Here is a 21,789-nt window from a genome sequence, read left to right on the forward strand (position 1 = left end):
CAGGAAAAGGGGGCAAGAGCTGTTGATAGATGCATGTGCATTTGTGCAATGCGTAAGCCAGAAGAATTTTTTGTTTTTCATCCAGCCTTGATGGGTTTTTGCTATATATTCAATATGTATAAAATATGAACATATGTAAATTAGAGTTTTTCTTCAATATTCTCTTTGCGCTTCATTAGAATGAGAGTCATCTGTTCACATAATTGTGAACTTAAAACCACTTGTTTGCCAAAATGAAAGTATAAAGTTAAGTCTACTCAGAAACTATGATTCATCGCTATGATCACCATGAAACATCAATTTAACACTGAAAACTATATTTGAGATCATCTTTAAAACACAAATATTTGACATAACTATATAAAATGGAATTCATTCCATGACCGTATTAACAAAATTCCAAGAATAGAAGCTTATTTATAATAGTAAGCTTCTCCTTACAAAATCAAAATTTTGGTTAGCTCTTATGGAAATTAGGACAACATAACAATTATTAAAAGAACACTTTTTTTTGCAAATTATAGGTGCAAGAATTAAGAACACCCAAATATATTTGCACATAATTTTCATGGGCTCATTGACCTATGCCTTCACCTCTAAATCATAATAATTTAAACATAATTATTGTTTCCTAATAGAAGGCCATTTCTTGAATGATTTTCACTTCCTTTTTCCTTAAATCCTCACCGGATCTTCTGTTTAGAGTTTATATGGGAACTTAGAAGACAGACACAGAAAATTAACATATATTAACAGTCTTATCATAAGTGAATGTCCAACTATTAGTGTTCTTGAAGAGGAATGAGGTAAATAAATGTTGCCTTACAGTAAGATTAATCCAAGTCTGTCGAGTATACAATATACAATTGTCCAGCTGAAGCAAAATTAATATGTCAAAACATTGGGCTTCTCACTTTATGCAATTCTGGCAAAACCATTTGTTCCTGCTCTTTCCAAAACCTCTTAGATTTGCAAGAATATAAGCAAAGAGGAATGTCCACCCCACTGTATCCCATCAGCAAATTAATCAAATTAAACACCCATTATCCTAGGGTATCTAAAGTTAGATGGACAATTCTGAGTGTAAAAGAGGGAGCTAGGAAATATTATACCCAGACGGTAAATGTAAATAAAAGTGTCTAATGAAAACCAGGAAGTATGTGTATTATATTCTACCCCCTATTCTCCCCATTTCTAGGGCAGAATGGGAGACAGACGGGATGTTACTGATGTGTCTTTGCCAAAGACTTGACTGTTCCCGAGGACATCCTTTGGTAGTCAAAGGGGTTAACTGTACAGTTGTAACATTTTGGGATCTCAATTTTTCATCCGTAGAATGAAGAGGGTTAGAATGGATAATTTCTAAGATCACTTTACTGTTCTAATATTCTAGGATTTCCCACATGAACCTCAGGTTCTGAATTGTTAGGAAGAAGAAAACACAGCAAATGTTTTGCCCCTTGTTTTAAATATGTTACTCATATATAATTATAGGAAAATATCACTTTTTTTTTTCTAAAACATGAAGTCCATGAGGGCCTGTTTTTAGAGATAAGTTTGAATGCTAACACCTTCAAAGGAAAACACTTCTTTTATGTAACTCTCAGAATAAAACAAAAATAAAAAAAATAAATTGTAAGTGATGCAAATATTGTCATAAACCCATGACATTTTTTAACACTTTGTAAGGCCAATACTGATCAAATAAATATTACATATAATATTTTCAGTCTTTTCAAATTATGCCCATATCGCTCCTCTTTTGTGTGTATTTCCTTACAGCCTCCTACAACTTCAGTGTAGATTATATTCTCTCTCTCCTTTCTGAAACAAATTACTTTAGTTTTGAGATATTGAATACTCATTTGCTTGTCACCAGACATGAATTTTTGTTCAGTTTCATAGATTCCTTACAATCAAGATCAGTTACATTAAAATTTTATTTGAAGACAATGACTTGAAGTAGATGTGCATGCTTCTTAAAATTAGATCATTAAAATACATCCAGTACAATCTCATGAACATCCATTACAAATTTTGCATTTGTTGATATCAGTTGGTGATATGTTTTCTACATGTTTTGCTTTTAGTTTTAACTAACACAATAAAAGTTAGCCTAAATGCCCATAGAATTTGTGCAAAAGATACAAAATGCCTAACATCTCCATACAATATTTAGATTATTTTAGAAACCATTTATGAATCTAGCCATAATTTTTGGCTATAAAGAACTGGAAGATACGTCATATTTGTGGACATAACTTTAATGTAAGTATTTTTGGGAAATAATATTTCCATCACTATAATATGATATTATGATGTCCTAAATCTTTATTTTAAATTGGAAGATAATCCACTGAACATTTTCATTATTGTCACAGTCAATATGACAATAGTTATCCCACTGAAAAACTCTAATTCTCATCCAATGTATTTAATGTATTTATGCCCAATGTAGATTTTTTATTAGTATTTCTTTGAAATGTAAACTACTAACTTATAAGTCCAATAACTAGTGTATTCTTCTTTGAAATTCCTGAGACACAATTTTTATACTGCATTTATATTATACCATGGCTCACATTTACTTGTGTTTTATCAGAAACAAGTTTTTTGAATTATATGCTCATATAGTCTATAATGCAGTGACAATACAATCAAAGAAAAACTACTATTTAACTTTAAGCTTACCATAGGCATTAAATATTCTCTGACAAATCTTATAATGCATGTTGGCGCTGTCATAGAAATATCTAATAACTCATCTTGAGAAATCAATTTGGATTAAAAATGAATACCACGTACACATTTCTTAATTAACCTCTTGATACTTTCAACAATATTTTCAACTTTATGGTATTTTAAATGAAAGCTATGTATAGACTTCTACTAAAATAATTTTTACTACAACTTTTTGTTTTATTTTGTCTTATAGTTCATTATAAAATTAACACATAACTATTAACATCTGTAAAACAGAGCAAAACAAAATGAATAAAATACATCCATTATCCCAACATCTAAAGACAGTTCTTATTACCCTTTGGTAATTTTCCTTACTGTCTTTATTCCATAGAATTTTTTTGTTTCTAATTTGACTGTATAAAACTGTGTATCCTGAATTGTGCATTTAACAGTATACAATATTTCTTATAGTCATATAAACTATTCATGAATGTCAATTTGAATGACATTGTGAGAATTACATGAGATAAGGCATCGATAAAATCTAGTAGAGCTCATGATACATAGTAACTATATGTCAGAGTATGTCAGCTACCATCTCAACACTATATTTATTATTGTATAATATCCAACCATAAGGCTTTACCGTAATATACACGACCACCTAATTATTAAAAGATATTTAAATTCCTTATATTTTTAGCCTTGTAAATAATTCTGGATTTGACATATTTTATACAAATAGCTGTTCCCACATTTTATATTATTTTCTTAGGACAGATTTCCAGAATGGAATTACTGAATAAAATAGGACATCCATTGTCAATGGCTTTTAATCTACATCACCAAATGTTTTGCAGGGGCTTTTCCCAACTTCTACTGCCTCTAGCAATGTGTAAGGTTGGCCCTCTCATGGCACCCTTACTGATATTCAATATTCTCTTTATTTTTTTTTTCATGATACACACTCATCAAAGTTAATCATGTCCCTTACTATATCTGTCTCTAATACCATATCATATTTTTATAATTTTTGATGAATGACATAATTTAAGAGTAACAGAAAAGGCATAATAATAATACAAAGAATTCTCCAATACCCTTTACCAGATTCCCTAAATGTTAGCATTTAATCACTTTTGGTTCATTCTTTTTTCTTTCTCTCTCTGTCTATATGGATAGAATTATTTTCTGAAATGTGTAAGTTGTATAAATGACACTTACTTACCTTTAAATAATTATTTTTATGTCACAGTACAATTATCAATATCAGTAAATTAACACTGACACAATAATAATGTCTAATCAACAGATTAGACTTTTACCTAAGCATTTGTGCTATCTTAAGATCGGTTTCTTTTTTGTGTTTTTTTCCTAGACTATAGGTCATCTTAACCTGTTTTTTGCATGGCTAGAAAATTTGTACACTAGACACTTTGGATAAAACATTGTGGACACTGAATTTTGTTATCTTCATTTGAGAATATATTTGATTTTATTCTAGTGTAAAAGTTAACTTGGTGGGGCTCAAATTCCAAACTGTCTTCCTTATGGTAAGCACCAGCCGAAATCTTTGCTCCCCTATTTAGCTTTTCTGACTTGATATCCACCAGATGCCTAGAGTTTTCCTCATGAATGCCCAGTTCAGGGATTAACCAAAGATTTGAGGAGAGATTATATATAGATTTAGACATATATATAGATTTAGACTCTATACCGTGGAGTACTTTTTTTATGAGATTAACCCCTTTCAATTTTGAGCTACTCGGAGGACCCCGAACTCCACACTTTGACACCACAAGCCAATACTTCTGTATCTCTTTACTCAAGCTGCGGAACACTGATGGACTAGGAAGGGTCCTCCTGGAAAACTCTATGTAAATGTGGATCTCATTCAGGGCAGTTCTCTTCTTTCAAGGATCAAGTTTCTTTTAATACGTTTTCCTGCTTTTAGTTAAACCTTGTGCCGTTTTGTTTTTTTTTTAACTTAATTCACAGTTTACAATTGTTACCTGCAGGATTATTCCAATACCAGATCCTTGGCTATTACCAGAACCAGAATTTAATAATTTTTGTAGTTTATATCAGAATACAACAGATTTAAAGCAATATTTCCCAAAGTGTGTTCTGTGGAACACAAGTAGTTCCCTGATGAACAATCAAGAGGTTGTTATGTGGTCAAATACCTAGGAACCCTGCCTAGTATTTCACCAACTATGCCTCTTAGATATTCATAACTGTGTAAGCATATTAAAGGATAGTCCAAGTCCTCAAAAGCATAAAACTATTAAACTTTAACACGGGTTTCATTGGCTTAATAAATATTTATTAAGTGACATTTTAGTGTGTGTTTTTTTTTCAGACATATTTCATTATGGAACTCTCTTTTCTTTTTTTTTTTTCCAAAACTATCCCAAAACGTATCCCAAAACTATGTAACACACTTTAAAAATGCTGCCTTAATTGCATGGTCTTCACCTAGAATTTTATTTTTCTCTCCTGGAACTTCATTTCAAAACTTTTCTATTCCAGAAAACTGGTGTGTTACTCCATAAACACATCTCATTTGCTTTTGTTTTTTTTTTCTACCTGCATGATTTTATTTAGGGCAATTATTTTATCAATGTATTTCCTCCCTAACTAGTAAATTTATATTTCTCAATTATTTTACCATGAAGGTCGATGCAGTTTTACTGCTTTTATTCAAACCAGAATGTCACTACAGACCTAGAACAGTCCATAAAATTTCTCTCAAAGATGTAGCATATATTGGCATGCAGAATAAAAATGACAACAGATTTATGACCTTTGTTGTTTGGTTATCTATTCCTGTGAGCCAAACTACCCCCAAAACTTAGTGTGTAAACAGTAACCATTTTATTTATATCTCACAATTTAGTGGGTCAAAAATTCAGGCAGGATTGGGTTGTCAACTTTTTCTTTTCTGCATGGCATCAGCAGAGTTACTCTGGGACATTCAGCAAGCTTCTAGTCTGGTTTAGTAAGTTTTAGATGGCCTCACTCACTTCCCTAATACCTGGACCAGGATGGCTGAAAGGCTAGGCTCAGCAGGAACCTTCTGTATCTCCTGGAACCCCAGGGCCTCTCCAGGTGATGTCTTCCACTGAGAAGTAGGATGCTTTCCACAAGGGTTCAGGGTTCTGAGAGGGGAGAGTGGAAACTATAATTCCTCTTTAAAAAAAAAAAAGCAAGGCCCAGAAATAGTCAAAGGGTCCCCTCTCTCATATCTTACACCCTTTGTTAATGTAGTCATTGACCATCCCAGATTCAAAGCAAAGAGAACTAGACCACACACTTGAGGGATTTCTATGAATTTGTGTTCATCTTTATTGAATCCACCATGCTATTCTCGTGGTAAAAAGCAGTAGACATTTTGCAGAAAGTGATATGAAAGAAAGAGAATTCTGTTCTATTCAAGAATTATATAGAGACAATAAGCTAGTACAAATTGCTAGCGTTAAAATATATAATTGAGGAAATTATCAGAGATACTGCAAACATCAAAAATATACAAGTATATCAGGAACAACTTCATACCAAAACATTTGAATATTTAGACAAAAACGGAAAATTTCTAGAAACATGTAACTTATAAAACTGATTTAGGCAGAAATAGAATCATCTAGATAGTCAACTACTACTGGAGAAATGTAATCCAAATAAAAAATCTTGCCACATTTGAAAACTCCAAGCCCAAATGATACCACACTAATGAATAATTGCAAACATTCAAGGAGTAAATGTTCCAGTCATATACAAGTCTTCCAAAGAATATATGCATAGAAGTTATATTCCCTAAATCATTTTATGAGCTAGCATAATCTCATATATGATATGTTTATTAGGACTATCAGCCTATAATTGCCTTTTCTTGTGCTGTCCTTCTCAGCATGTCAGCAACTCTAGTTTGTCATTATGTAAATGTGTAAAAAATGTAAAATATAGCTCACATTACACATTCAGTATTAACTTGCATTATCAAAAATTAATTAAACATTAACATGTGTTAATGGATGATGATCAGTCCCTCTCAAGAAAAGAGACATAAATGATTGGATTCACAGTCTTCTTTTTCTTTTAGATTTTCTGGATATAGCAAGGGGAAAAAAAGCTTTTAATGTTCGTTTTCTGTTTTCCTCTCTTTCTCCCTATCACTACTAAAGACAAATTTGTCATTCATTGCCCCTTTTAGATTCTCTTCCTTCCTTCTTTCTGATGAGAGCCCCTTCTTCTCTGGACCTGTTCTTTTGTAATGCAAAAATACAAGAATGAGAGTGGGAGAGGGAAGAAGGTGAGTCCTTAGCTACAAAGGCTACATTTATTTCTTTAATAAAGAAGTAAGATCCCTCAGAGAAATTACACGACGTGTAAGGTGTATTTCTTTTTTTTTTTTTTTAAAGAACAAAATTGGATTTGGGACTCTGAGTACTTCTGTCTCTGCTGCCTGACCTCTTCCCGCCGGGACTCCTGGACCCGAAGGAACTGTGGCTGCGGCTGCCGCGGATCCGGCTGCGGTCCCTTTTTCTTCCTCTACTGCGTGAACTGTGCCTCTCGCGACTCTTTGACGTGTGTTTGTGAGACTTCTTCCCCCGGTGACTACTTTTCCTTTTCCTCTCAGCTTCCCTGCTTCTCTCGTAGGAATGCGATGGACTAGGGCTTCTCCGCCTCCCGGGCCTCCAGTAGTATTCGTCCTGGTGGCCCGTCCTCTCTCTCCTGTCCGAGCCATTGCCAAAGGAGGAGCCAGTCCGATCTGGAGACAGGAAGATGTCTCTATTAGCTTCCCAAAACTCATTGTTGGGATTTCGGAACACATGAAGAAAGTTGCAGTGTTTTCCTCTTGGACATTGTTGTATTTCAAATAAGCCACAAATTGCCATTTTCCATCGGGTCACGGGGCAGAATTCGCACCGAAGCTGCCGTCCTGCGTACCATCGTCCGTTAAACAGAGAAAGGGCGGCTTGGCATTCTTCTTCCGATTGATACTGAACGTACACGTTGCCCCTCAGGTGAGGTTCGAAGTTGCAGCTGACCTTGAACTGGATCACTTTCCCCACGCTCCTGAACTCGGGCAGCACGTCATCATAGAAGTCCAGGAATTGCTGGTAGGTTTCCTCTTCACTGTACTCGAGGCTCGCATCGGAGTCATAGTCATCCCGTCTGCACTGCTCCATTCCAAATGTCGTAAACATGCTTTTAATCAGAAGCGTGGGACTCGACGCCGGGAAATTGTGTTTACGCAAACACCTGTCTCCAAATCTGCACGCTCCTGTTTTACCGTAGAACGGACAGTTAGCTCGATCTTTTTCCATTACCCTTAAGGCCGTGGGTGGTTCTGGGTTCTGCCATGTGGCACCATTTCCCAACTCGCTTTCAGCCTGCTCCAGCGTCTTCTGCGCAGCTTCCTCCCTTTCTCTCTTCTCCTGGAGCTTCTGCTTCTCCTCCTCTCCTCTGTCCTTTCTTTGCTGCTCTTCCCACTCTTCCTTCAACTTTCTCTCCTGTTCTTCCTGCCGTTTTCTAGCTGCCTCTTCCTTTTCCTTCTTGATTCGGAATTCTTCTTGTGCCTTCTGCTCCCGAAGCAGCCACGCCTCGTGTAATTTTTGCCTCTCGGTCTCCGACAGCATCTCTTCTTCTGGGTGTTGTTCTTCAATAAAAGCAGCCTCCTCCTCCTTCTGGGAGAGTCCCGAGTCTCTCCGTCGAGCGAGTTCCTGCCGCCGTTTCTTTCGTTTCTCCTTCTTCAGGGCGGCCCTGTACTTTTTGTGGCTTGGTTTCTCCGGAAACGGTAACTTCTCGGGCGCCGCCATCTTGCCAGAGCCAGTAACGTGTATTTTAGAGAGCAGGGCTTGGGAACACAACTTTGAGCCCCTTTTTTGTTCTACAGGTGCAAGTAAAGATTGAAATTACCTTTGAGTGACCATCGTAGTAGTAACTAACGTGACCGTGTTAGTCTTGGCATGCGTATTGACACCCTTCAGAGAATGAGCGATAGAGAGTACTCTCAAAGGCATGTTCCATTTTCCGAAAAAATATGAAAAGAAACAAATTACTCATTCAACCCAGATATCAGCTGGGGATTTCCCGTGCTTTTTACCTGAGCAAGCTTGTCTTGATCTGTTACAAAATATAAAACTCTTACAAAAATTCCAGCAAATTAGTGACGGGCTCAGGTTCTCAGACTCTTCGGCCACCGTGTTTCTTGCCACCGTGTGTATTATCTCTATAATGCATAGTTTAATCTGGACGTGAAACTCTACACCCTCACCAGTGTTAAACACACACGCTACTAATAGCGTGGAGGATTAATGACTTTAGTAGATTTTACTGACTTGGAAGAGGAGGAAAGGAAAAGGCTTGTATCTCAGCAATTCAAACAATTTCCTGTGAAATATTAAATCTGAACTAGTTTTAATCATTCTGCCATCTTAGTGTTGTTAAGTCCCAGGTTTTTCAGGATTGTCTTGAACCCCTGTCCTCCTTTCTCTTTCCCTGTGTCCCATGTGGAGGACCTTTCCGTCTTCTGACAATGAAAATAATAACAGCTACCATCTATTGAGTATTTCACATATTTCAGGCACTGTGCTATGTGTTTTACAGGTATCACTCCATTTATTCCTCAGAAAAATCCTAGGAACTATTAATGTTATCAGCCTTTTTACAGATGAGAAACCAAAAGGTCTAGTAATTTTTCCAAGTTCACACAGCTAATAAGTAGTAGGCTGGGATTTGAACCAATACAATCTGATTCTAGAACTTCTTTAAACCGCTATAGTATATTACCTCCAACTATAATATATGACCTTGGCAACTGCCACACTCTTGTGACAAAATACAATTTATTGCATATGAGCTTTTTACCCAAAAAGTTCCTCACCATGAGAGGAATTCTGAGGCTAATTGCTAAGATGGAAAAATAATTTCTCTCTTTACACTTATACTTTTCAAGCTTGACCCAAAAATTTGGCAGAGAGCAAGGATATTTTTGTTGCCAAACCAATCTGTAGAATCAAAGCATAATGATCTGCTTGGAAAACTAGGAAAAGACAAGAGGAAAAAGCAGAGGTACAGAGAGGATCCAAAATGATACCTGTGCCCTTATATGAGTTGGGTCCTAGGGGAACTGCTCTGGTTGCAAAGACAGAGCCATAGAGAGCTCCTGGGTGGCTCAGTCAATTAAGCATCTGACTCTTGGTTTTGGCTCAGGTCATGATCTCACAATCAGTTGTTTGTGAAATTGACACCGCATCAGGCTTTGTACTGGGAGTGGAGTCTGCTTGGGATTCTCTCTCTCACTCTCCCTCTGCCCCCCCCTCACTTGCTCCTGCTTGCACACTTTCTTTCCCTCTCTCAATCAATCAATAAGATAAAGCCATGTAAATAATGTCGTATCCTACATGTATAGCTTCGGTATTAGTCTGTTAAATGGAGTCAGAATCAGAAAATATAGGAAACAAACATTAATTAGGAATGAGATGAGCTGAATGGTAGAAAAGTATGAATTCATTGTTCAGTATAAAGCCTTATCCTAGAGACCAGCTGTGGGGAAGCAACCAGTAATATAAGATTGAAGACAGAAGTTAGTGCTATTGACTACACAGACACATAGTGGGGGCATTACAAAGGATATCTGAGAACATTAGCCCCTGAACATGAGAGTCACATGGCATGTGGAGGTACCTGTACCTGTCTGGGTTCTTAAAGAAACAGAACCAATACAAGACCATGATAGATTAGATAGATAGATACATAGATATTGATATAGATTATTTACTGATTTTTATATTGTACACACATATACATACATACAAAGAAATTTTAAGGGATTGCCTTACACATTTCTGGGAGCTGGCTAGTCTGAGATTGGAAATCTGTAGGGCAGACCAGCAGGCTGGAAGCTCAGGCAGGATTTCTATATCATAATCTTGAGACAGAATTCCTTCTTGCCTGGGAAATGTCAGGTTCTGGTCTTAAGCCAGCTGACTGGAGGAAGTCCACTCACATTATCAAGGGCCATCTCCTTTACTTAATGTCAACAACTGTAGATGTTAAGTACATCTACAAAATACCTTCACTGCAACATTAGACTAATATTTAACCAAACAGCCAGGCACCATAGCCTAGCCAAATCAGCACGTAAAATTTTAGCCACCACAGTATTCTTTTGACATGTTTGGTTTCTACATCTGGTTACGAGGGGAAAAATTCATGGATCAACCGGGGGATTTGCCTCGGTTCAAGAAAGACCCAGGACTGAGAGGAGAGAGCAAGACTGGTGTAAGAATATTAGACTTTTCTTTGGAAAGCTAGTGAAAGGGGAGAGGCAACACAGACTAACTCAGATGATCATGACTTTTAAATATTAGGCTAAATAAGAATTACCTGTTTGTTTGGAAATGTGTTTAAAATTCAGATCCCTATGTTTTTGATTCTGTAAATTTGTGCTAGAATCTAACAATTGTCCCAAGTGATACTGATGCAAATTGCAGAAAGATAACACTTGAGGAAGAATTAGAGTTAATAACGATGTTCATCCACAGCTAAAAGAGAAAGTGAATTCCTAAACATAATACAATCTCAGTGAGAATAAGCTTCACCCACTGAAATGATAGAGTGACCAGCTAGACCTGAATCCTATCATCCCACAGAATGAAGATAGCTCCACAAAACAAAAGCAAATGATAGCCTAGATATGCCAAGCAAATTTAATTTCAAAATAGCCATTTTTGAATGTACAAATGGAATCAGAACAAGTCACAATTGAAAGCCAGTTCAGAATATGGCCTGTACCCTACTTCCCATCCCTACGCCTTTCATTTGTTTGTGGTAATAAAATTAGAGCATATCACAGAGAAAAAGAACAAAGTAACTGCAATGCTAAGTGAACAGTTTGTTCTCTACCCAGTTTTCCAAACTGCTGTTTATGAAAAAAACAACTGTATTCTTTTTGCCAAATGAGATGCTCACTAGTTTGAATGACTTACATAGGATATATTAGAATTCAAGCATACCAAAGACAAAGCTTCTGACAGAAGATGAGCTTGAAATAAAATTTTAATTGAATTACTGTTGGTAATAGAGAACAAAAAGTGGAGTCAAACTTTCATCTTGTAAGACAAAGCACTATTATTATCATGTGTTTGAAACTGTTCTTGTAGCCATGCAAGGAGAATAAAAACCTCTCCCCCTTTGAACTTGATCTAATTCATAACTGCCATCCAAGGACCTCTAACCAGTTTCATATCATTTAGAATTATGGATTTCTAGAATCTTTGATTTACCAGTGGACCTGATATTAGATCCAAATATCCAAATCCCCTACACTACATATTGGCCAACAGCTTCCAGCATCTCTTTTCTAACAGTGGGAAAGTATTATCTCAGAAGTAATACCCCTGTATACTTAGCAATCTCAGTTTGAAAGTTTCTCCCTCCTGGGTGGCTCAGTTGGTTGAGCCTCCAACTTCCGCTCAGGTCATGATTTCACGGTTCTTGGGGTGGAGCCCCACACTGGGCTGTGGGCTGACAGCTTGGAGCCTGAAGCCTGCTTTAGATTCTGTCTCCTGATCGCTCTTTGCCCCTCCCCCGCGCGTGCTCTGTTTCTCTCTCTCTCTCTCTCTCTCTCTCTCTCTCTCTCTCTCGGAAATAAATAAACATTAAGAAACAATTAAAAAAAATTTTTTTAACGTTTATTTATTTTTGAGACAGAGAGAGACAGAGCATGAATGGGGGAGGGTCAGAGAGAGGGAGACACAGAATCTGAAACAGGCTCCAGGCTCTGAGCTGTCAGCACAGAGCCCGACGCGGGGCTCGAACTCATGGACCGCGAGATTATGACCTAAGCTGAAGTTGGCCGCCTTTACCAACTGAGCCACCCAGGTGCCCCAAAAAACAATTTTTTTAAGTTTCTCTCTTTGATGTGTTCTCTTTTCCTCTCCCTACTTTCCCTAAACACGTTTTCTCCTCTCTGTCCTACTCCTTACCTCCCTACAAACAGAAATAGTGTCTCACACACACACACACACACACACACACACACACACGTCCCCCACACACTCTAATCCCCTGGGACCTTTAAAAACATTTTCCATAAGAAAGCACACAAGCAGGACTAGAAAATATACCTGATTTCCCCCAAAGTAATCCCTTACTTGGTTTAGAGCACTAATACTTCATTTAACACATGGGAAATAAGGGACCTTCAATTTACTAATAACCTCAATCTTTAATCAGAAGTAAGATTAGAGCTATAACTATACAAGGCAAATGTTTTCAGGCATTATGAATTGTTCCATCAGAAATTCTTTACTCTTTATACTCAAGGCTTCTAAGAAGGTAGGAAGGATGAAATATAATTTGATATTAAACTGACGAGGAGGTAGATAAATCATTAGGAATGTGATTTCCGAACAGCCACATTACACAGCTCCTCATTGCAGAGGCAAACATTTCGCAACAGAACTTTTAATGACACTTTTCTTAAAAATGAATGCTCAGATTCTATACATTGTTAGTTCCACGAAAAAATGTGGCCTGGCAGTTAATCAAGGGTGCTTAGTGCCTTCTGTGCATGCAGTTAACACCTTAACACATCACAATAGATGGGTAAATTTTAGATAAGATTTAATTAATTATTTAAAAAATTTTGTACCCTGTATTTAAAAGTTATCAACTTGTAAAAATGAGTTCCTAAAATATGCTAATTTCACATATAATACGAAAATTTATTAAATTGTTTATGGCTCTGTTTATAGACATAAAAAGAACATTAATATTTAATTTTTTACAACCTGACACCCCATGAGGTTGGTAAAATAGCATTATTTACTGACATTTCTTTAAAAATTTACTGAAAACTAACATAACTACATCATAGTTCTCACAAGTCTATTTGTACAGACGCAATAGCAGAATAAAGTGAGTTTACATTGTATAAAGGAAATCTTGACCTAGCTAATGAGAAGAAAAATGAGTTGGAATTTTGTCTCTACTACTTACCAGCTATGTGACAATGTAAAACTTATTTAACTTCTCTGAATGTCAATCTCTTCATTTGTAAAACAGGCATAAATTATTATAATTGATATTAAGCTACCTTACAGCATTGTTGTAAAGATTACAAACATTTTACATGAACTAATAAACACAATACTTGGTACGCAGTAAGGTTCAGTAAATCATAGCTATTGTCTTGTTGATGTTGTTTTACTGTTTTAAGTGACCAAAAGTCAAAAGAAAACAAGATTCAAAACAAAAGCAGACAGCTTAAATAGCTTCTACTGTGTTTATGCCAGTCTTTTGATTTTAGAACTTAAAACTATTGAAATAGCATATTAATATACGAATTTTTATATTTAGTGTGAGTTTCTAGAAAAATCTTCATGATAAATATTACAATTATTTAAAAAAATTTTTTTAACATTTATTCATTTTTGAGAGAGAGAGAGACAGCACAAGTGGGGGAGGGGCAGAGAGAGCCAGAGACACAGAAACCAAAGCAGGCTGCAGACTCTGAGCTGTCAGCACAGAGCCCGACGTGGGGCTCCAACTCATGAACTGTGAGATCATGACCTGAGCTGAAGTCTGACGCTCAACCGACTGAGCCACCCAGGCTCCCTGAATTATTTTTAAATAAATATGAAAAAAAGAGGTGGGAATTACTACAATATGATTTAGACAAGAAAATTGGGCCTCAGAGAAGTCATTGCTTGGTCAGGATCACACAGCAAATGCATTAGAAAATCAGAATTTGAGGCAAGTTCTAAAACATGTTTTAATGTTTGGAGTGATAAAGTAATAAGGAAAATCCGAGCAAAAAAAATCAATCTATAAAATAGGAGTGGTTCAACCTGAGAACATGGACCAAGATTATATCAGCAAAGGTATTCTAAATTATTTAATCATTATCATATATCCCAAGCAAAAAAGATCATTTCTTTCCATTGACATTATGTTCATAAAACAATGAAATCAGATGTAGGAAATGTTAGTTAAGATATCTCTTTGAATGTCTTAAGTACTAATTAATTAAAGCTATCTCAATTATAAGTTAAATAATTTTAATCAATATATATTATCTATTCTTTAAAAAAATTTTTTTTAATGTTTATTTTTGAGAGAAAGAGAGTGCAAGTGGGGGAGGGGCAGGGAGAGAGGGAGACACAGAATCTGAAGTAGGCTCCGAGCTGTCAACGCAGAGCCTGACGCAGGGCTTAACTCAGGAACCACAAGATCATGACCTGAGCCGAAGTCAGATGCTTAACCAACTGAGCCACCCAAGTGTCCCTATATATTATCTATTATTAAATATATTTATATAATATACACAATATCATATATTTTCTATAATATATATAATCATTATGGTATATATAATATATTGATTACTATCAATAATTTATTTTAAACATTTGTCAGAAATCCTGTAGAAGTAACATTTACACTTGGAAAAAGTCACTTAAGTCAGTATTCATTAAAGTATGCTCCACAGCCCATTTTGTTCGTGAGTTGAATTATTAGTTTATGATACCTAATATAAACAGTTCCATTGCTAGCAATTTATCAAAAGGAATTATTTTCTCCCCTTAAATTCCAATCAGTAATTGAGTTTATGAGTGAGAATACTGCCAGAGGTGCCTGGGTGGCTCTGTCGATTGAGCGTCTGACTCTGGCTCAGGTCATGGTCTCGCAGTTCATGAGTTCAAGCCCCATGTCAGGCTCTGTGCTGTCAGTGCAGACCCCACTTCAGGATCCTCTGTTCCCCTCTCCCTGTCCCTCCTCTGCTTGTGCTCTCTCTCAAACATAAACATTTAAAAAGCAAAAAAAAAAAAAAAAAAAAAAAAACCAAAAAACTGCCAAACAGATGAGTTAGATGATCTGGCAAAAAAGAGTTTAATAAATGCTTGTTGGTTATTTGATCTGTCCATCAGAACTAAAGAAAACTACTATCAGCTTTGGTATATTTCAACTTCAGTATTTTTCCATGCATTTTAATTAGACAAGGCATCCAATGATAACAAGCAACAGTGATTATTATGTGAGAAAATGTCCGTACTTTGTCGAGATGCATGCCAAAGTATGCTGAAACACACAAAGGTAAAATGACAATTTCTGGAATTTACTTTAAAATAATTCAGTACGTGGGGGCACCTGGGTGGCTCAGCCGGTTAAGGGTCCGACTTTGGCTCAGGTCATGATAACACAGTGTGTGAGTTTGAGCCCTGCATCAGGCTCTGTGCTGATAACTCAGAGCCTAGAGCCTGCTTCAGAGTCTGTGTTTCTCTCTCTCTCTCTCTCTCTCTCTCTCTCTCTCTCTCCCCAACTCACACTGTCTCTCTCTCTAAAAAATAAACATTAAAATTCTAAAAATAATTCAGCACATGTATACATAAGGAGATGTTCACATATGTTCACCAAAAGGCATGTAAAAGAATGCTAATGGCAGCAATATTTTTAAAGCCAGAGACTGGAAACAATCCAAATGATCAACAGTAAAATGGGTATATAATGGCCTATCCATACAACTGAATACCATACAACAAGAGCAAACTCCAGCAGGCTGCTACAGCATGGACGAATCTCATAAACATAATATTGAGGACATGAAGATAGACACAAAAGAGTCCATACTACATGATTTTATTTATACAAAATTCCAAAAATAGGCAAAACTAATTAATAATGATAGAGATCATAATATGTTTCCCTTGAAGTTGGGAGTAATGACTAGAAGGGAGCATAAGAAGACTTTTGGGGATCTGCTGTTGTTCTGCTTCTTGATACGTATGCTCATAGGGTTATGTTCTTATGGTTCGTGCACTTTTCTGTAGTTTGTTATTCTTCAAGAAAAGCTTATATAAAACACTCCTACAAAGTAAAAATTATGAAGCAATCATGGTAGTCTTGATAACTGTTGAATTTGGATGATTGGTACACAGAGATTCATTTTACTTTTCTTTCTACTTTTGTGTCTATTTGAAAATTTTCATATTTAAATGTAATCTAAAAAACACTGTATCATTAGGTGGGGACCTGAGAATTTAAAATTTGTGAACCCTTTAGCAATACAGATTCAAGAACTTAAGATATTGGTTTATAAATATACAGTACATTGAATCTTGTGAAAACTAATCAAGATTCTGCCCAAAATGCCCTTCCCCTACACACATAATAGCTTATTATTGAATTAAATTGTCACCTACCCCAGAGAAATTACCTAGCTAATACGAGAATAATCACATTGGACACCAACGTTTATTTTATTAAAGAGCCTGAAGAAATTAAACCAATTGCCAACACTAAGAAAGATGGACATCTTCCCTGGCACCCAAAGAAAATAGTTATGCTTAAGTGATTCTTATTAATGTGTATTATATATATTCTAAAGACTAGTTCTAAAAGATTTGGAGGAAAGATCTGAAAGGGAGGTAAAAAGAAAGGGTGAGTAACTTGAGAGCAGTAAACCTGCAATTTTCAGTAAAGCAACTTCAAATTTAGATGCAGTCAGAGTTGGACAAAATATTATTAGGCTATTGATTTAAGGAGGTAAAGAAAAATTTAGCCTACAAGGAATAGTACAATATTTCATTATGTCAACATGAAATCTCAAGAGTTTGCTGAATAGAACCTACTGGGTATGCATGGGCAACACTTTGTCTTTCAAATTAGGCCATTTTTATACCCACTATATGAAGAATGCTCTTTCTGAGTCCGTTAGTAGTTAAGCTTTGCAAGCCTAAAAAGGTATTCTCATGGTATATGAAGAAATAATTGATTTCTCCCTCTTCTTTGTTTTACTTCTATGACTATGCTTTTTACATTATATATAATCAGAAAACTTGATGTCTGAGTTGAGGCTGGAAATTAACAATATAAGTATTGATTGATTTGCTTTTCGTTTTGTAACCATTTGCTAGATTATTCCTACTTTTTTTTAACCTAACTTGAAAAAAATGTTTTATAGCAACCAGTTATAACAGAAGTCAGTTTCTTTTTAAGCAAACTAGCACTGCTTGTTGCTTTTTTATGTTAAAGCTCAAAAGAATTCACACCTAGTCACAGAGTATATGAATTGTAGTTAATAAACCATTACTCTCTGTGAACATTAGGATTCTGGATTCCTACTATTATATATTCCTTAAATTAAAATTTTAAAAAGTCTCCCTCCATTCAGTACAAGTAAAATAGGCTTAACAGTAAGTAATTGCTGATCATTTTTGCCAGATATTTTTATTAGAATTGCATGGTAACCATTGAAATGGGTTTGTATTTTCTTCAGGAACATTAATTTTCGGATTAAATAAAATACATGGTCTTATTTTAAAGCAGGCTCATTTTATACAATAGACCAATTTTTTTAAATGAGCTACCCTACACTTAATGTCATTAGTAAACAATGCCTTTAGTCACACAGGAATACCAGGCTCATACATTTAAAACACTTCAGCATCTTGTTATGCCAGCTGAACCCCTACACAGTGATATAACCTAACAATAGCTACTTATATAACCAAATGAATATAGAAGACCAGATTTTCTAGCACAGATGCTGCCTCTTATTCACCCTCTCTAGGACAATGTCAAAATAGTGATCATTATCTGTATATGTTGAATCTCTATTTGCTATTTTTCTGAGATGCATGAGAAATTGATTGTTATCCCATCCTTTCATAGAATTCCATGGAACATCTACCAACAGAGATTTTCTAGGAGATTTTCTAGGAGATCTAGAGCTTACTATTGTATGTCATAGCAGCTATCATAGGGTACATCTGCTATGCATGGGGGGTAACATTCTATAATGTTAACATCATTCTATCATTAATATCATTAATAGCCAACAATTATTAAGCATTTACAAGGCAATGTGCTAAATCCTTCACGTGCTTAATCTCATTAAATACTCACAATAGCCCTGTGCTTAGATGCTATTTCCCTGTTTTTATTTCCCCATATTATCAGTAAAGAAACCAAGGCTCCAAAGAGATAAACAATGTGCTATTATACAGCTAGAAAATGACAAATTCAGGATTCAGACTAAGTCTATGTGACTCTAAACAGAAAATCACGTCAGACCAATTTATAGCTTTTTAAAATAGTGACTTCTAATTTTTTTCTTTCTTTATGCCTATCTTTCTCTAACGCTAAAGCCCCAGCATTTGCTGATAAACTGAGATATTGGCACTAACTACAACACAATTCAAGCATTTATGCAAGATATTTGTGATAAATGACCTATTTTCTTTATTTTAAACAACCATCAGATTGTGATGTTTCTTTAAGAGGTAAAATAATAAGTAATTACTATTGAGTATACGCTCAAAAAATTGTAAAATTCAAGTTTTTAGTTGTTATTAACCACAGGATGACAGTTCATATTTTTTCAGTAATGATATAGAAATATCATAGGTTGGGGTGCCTGAGTGGCTCAGTCAGATGAGTGTCCAGCTCCTGATTTCAGCTCAGGTCATGATCTCATGATCTCATGGTTTGTAAGATTGAGCCCCGTGTTGGGGCCTGCTTGAGATTCTCTCTCGTTCCATCTCTCTCTGCCCCTCCCCAACTCTTGCTGTCTCTCTCATTCTCTCTCTCTCTCTCTCTCAAAATAAATAAGCATTAAAAAAAAACTATCATAGGTTTATAAATAAGGAGGGAATTGTATAATATTTGAATCACAGATATTCTACGGGGTAGAAATCTACAGGAATCATCTAGTCTCCTTTTGCCACATCACCCCCAGCTCCAACACATTGTCCATAACATACATACACACATACCCATCAAATGCTTCAGTACCCTTCAACAGCATTACTATAACTGGAGGGTCCACCTCTGCTTAACTGCCCATCAAAGATGAGAAACTATTTTATGAGGAAACTGATTGCAATTTTCAGGTGGTTCCAATTGCTGAAGTTCTTCCAAAAATAGTCCTTGCCCCCCAATCTCACTAAGTTAGGTAACTGAATTCAAATTTATCAGTCAGAATAGCAATTGAAACATTTATAAATGTTGCCTGTCATCTCATTCTATTTGTCCTTGTGAATTATATCTCTAACTCCTTGAATGTGGTTTGAATGTAATTTCGGGAGGGAATACAGACAAGTACATTTTTTCAATGGGTTTATTTAAGTGGAAGCTCTTCAAAGTTGTTCAGCTCTATCGCTGTCTCAAGAAAGGTTTCTTGTGACTTATCCACTCTCAGAAGTTTTAACCAGAACATGTATGTTAAGTATTTCACAACTTAGTTTCCTATAAAATACTCAAATTTACATAAAATATATTTGCATATAACCATAGAGTTACACACACAATTATAACACTTTACTACTGAGATTTTTGTTCTAAGAGAATGAGTCATGAGAAGGAAAAATAATTCTTCATAACTTTTAAATTAAATTATACATATATATTTAACATGAATTAGATTAGCTTATATAGATTCATATTATGGCTCAATAAGAACTTAGAAAAAGTCACTTTACCTGTGTTATAATCTCAAAACAAATCAACCACCAGCAGTGACATCTGAAAAACTAACCTTCCTTCCTGGAAAGCTATTGTTTTCTCATTTAATAATGTAGTATTATGTTATTTACTTCTGAGTTTGGTGCAGATGTGAGGATAGTGAGTAACTTTGTTTTTATTTGTTTCTGAAACACCATTTACAAGTATTGAGTTATAAGTGAATGTTAAAGCTATTGCTTTGAGTCCATTTGATATTCAAAAGAGGGCTGATTTTCATCATTGTTCATTTGAGATACTGGAGCATCTTCACCCCAGACTCTCTACAGGTTACACTTTGAAATAGTTTAATTATTTCAAAACATGGAACCAACAAAATAAGACTGGCAGGGGGCACCTGGGTGGCTCAGTAGGTTAAGCATCCGACTTTGGCTCAGGTCGTGATCTCGCGGTCTGTGAGTTCGAGCCCCGCGTCGGCTCTGTGCTGACAGCTCAGAGCCTGGAGCCTGCTTCTGATTCTGTGTCTCCCTCTCTCTCTGATCCTCCCCCCATTCATGCTCTGTCTCTCTCTGTCTCAAAAATAAATAAATGTTAAAAAAAAATTAAAAAAAAAATAATAAGACTGGCAGTTTCCTATCCATTTACAACAGAAAATGGAAAATTAAAATTTCCACCAAAAACTTGTCAGCAGAAATCTCATTTTTAAAGCAAAAGTGAGTAATACTTAGTTGAATTAGGAGGTCAATAAAGATGTTTGTTGTGGATTATGTAACCTTAATATTTAAATTTAGATTAACACTTCAAATTATTCCTGCTGTTATAAGATAGCAATGCCAAAATTTATCACAAAATTTGAGCAAATTCTTGAAGTAAATGCCAAATGGAACCCAAAGTATTTTATTTTATTAAGTTTATTTTTGAGAAAGAAAGACAGAACGTGAGTGGGGGAGGGGCAGAGAGGGAGGGAGACAGAATCTGAAGCAGGCTCTGAAAAAGCCAGCAAAGAGCCCGATGCAGGACTCAAACTCACCAACCCATGAGATCATGACCTAAGCTGAAGTCAGACGCTTAACTGACTGAGCCACCCAGGAAACCAAAGTATTCTAATTCCTTATTTTTAGCTTAAGTTTCCATGAAAAGATAATGTGAAATATCCCCCTAAGGGAATGATTCAATTTACGTGAATCATATAAACACCTAAATATATTTATGTACATAAAATACATTTATTTTTTAAATTGCTTTAATTCTGTTACATCATCAGAAATAATTTTTTTAAATATGAGAATTTTGAAGAATTAAGAAGAACTAACCCATGTCTCTTAAATATAAAGTGATAGCATAAGAAACACCACTCTAAATCTAAAATATTTCTGTGAACAGTATATTTTCAACAAATTAAAAAATTAAAATTCACAGTTCATTTTTATAGTACTTTAGCTTGTGATTACTGTATTTTCTTCTTTGTTATAATATTCTGCATTAGATGGTCAGGGAAGGAGGAGGCTAGGGCGGGCTCCTGGAGGGAAAAAAAATGGAACAAGGACATTGTGATTAAGAGCAGAAAGGCTAAGGAAAAAGAGAGGCCTTGAAAAGTCAAGAATAAAAGGAAAGTAAGAGGCAATAATTATG

The 21,789-nt window shown here is 35.6% G+C and overlaps 2 protein-coding genes across 8 annotated transcripts in view; one reads left to right on the plus strand and one right to left on the minus strand.

Annotated features, from left to right (window-relative positions):
• Nucleotides 1–6,274: 6,274 nt before the first annotated feature.
• On the minus strand, nucleotides 6,275–8,537 carry LOC125150354 (U2 small nuclear ribonucleoprotein auxiliary factor 35 kDa subunit-related protein 2-like). Its single transcript, XM_047830173.1, has one exon. It carries the CDS (start codon nucleotides 8,505–8,507, stop codon nucleotides 7,101–7,103), a length of 1,407 nt encoding a protein of 468 aa, XP_047686129.1. The 5' UTR covers nucleotides 8,508–8,537; the 3' UTR covers nucleotides 6,275–7,100.
• The window catches only part of ELAVL2 (ELAV like RNA binding protein 2), a 202,399-nt gene continuing 188,372 nt past the window's right edge, over nucleotides 7,763–21,789 (plus strand). For all 7 annotated transcript variants that reach the window (XM_047830164.1, XM_047830165.1, XM_047830169.1 and 4 more), the window contains exon 1: nucleotides 7,763–7,808. The gene's annotated coding sequence lies outside the window, so the exon portion shown is untranslated. The remainder of the gene's footprint in view (nucleotides 7,809–21,789) is intronic.

The sequence above is a fragment of the Prionailurus viverrinus genome, chromosome D4, assembly GCF_022837055.1.
Source record: "Prionailurus viverrinus isolate Anna chromosome D4, UM_Priviv_1.0, whole genome shotgun sequence".
In the NCBI taxonomy this organism is placed as follows: Eukaryota; Metazoa; Chordata; class Mammalia; order Carnivora; family Felidae; genus Prionailurus; species Prionailurus viverrinus.

What these genes read in the sequence shown, in the direction of transcription:
- LOC125150354 (XM_047830173.1), bottom strand. Translation starts at nt 8,507, where the DNA reads ATGGCGGCGCCCGAGAAGTTACCGTTTCCGGAGAAACCAAGCCACAAA.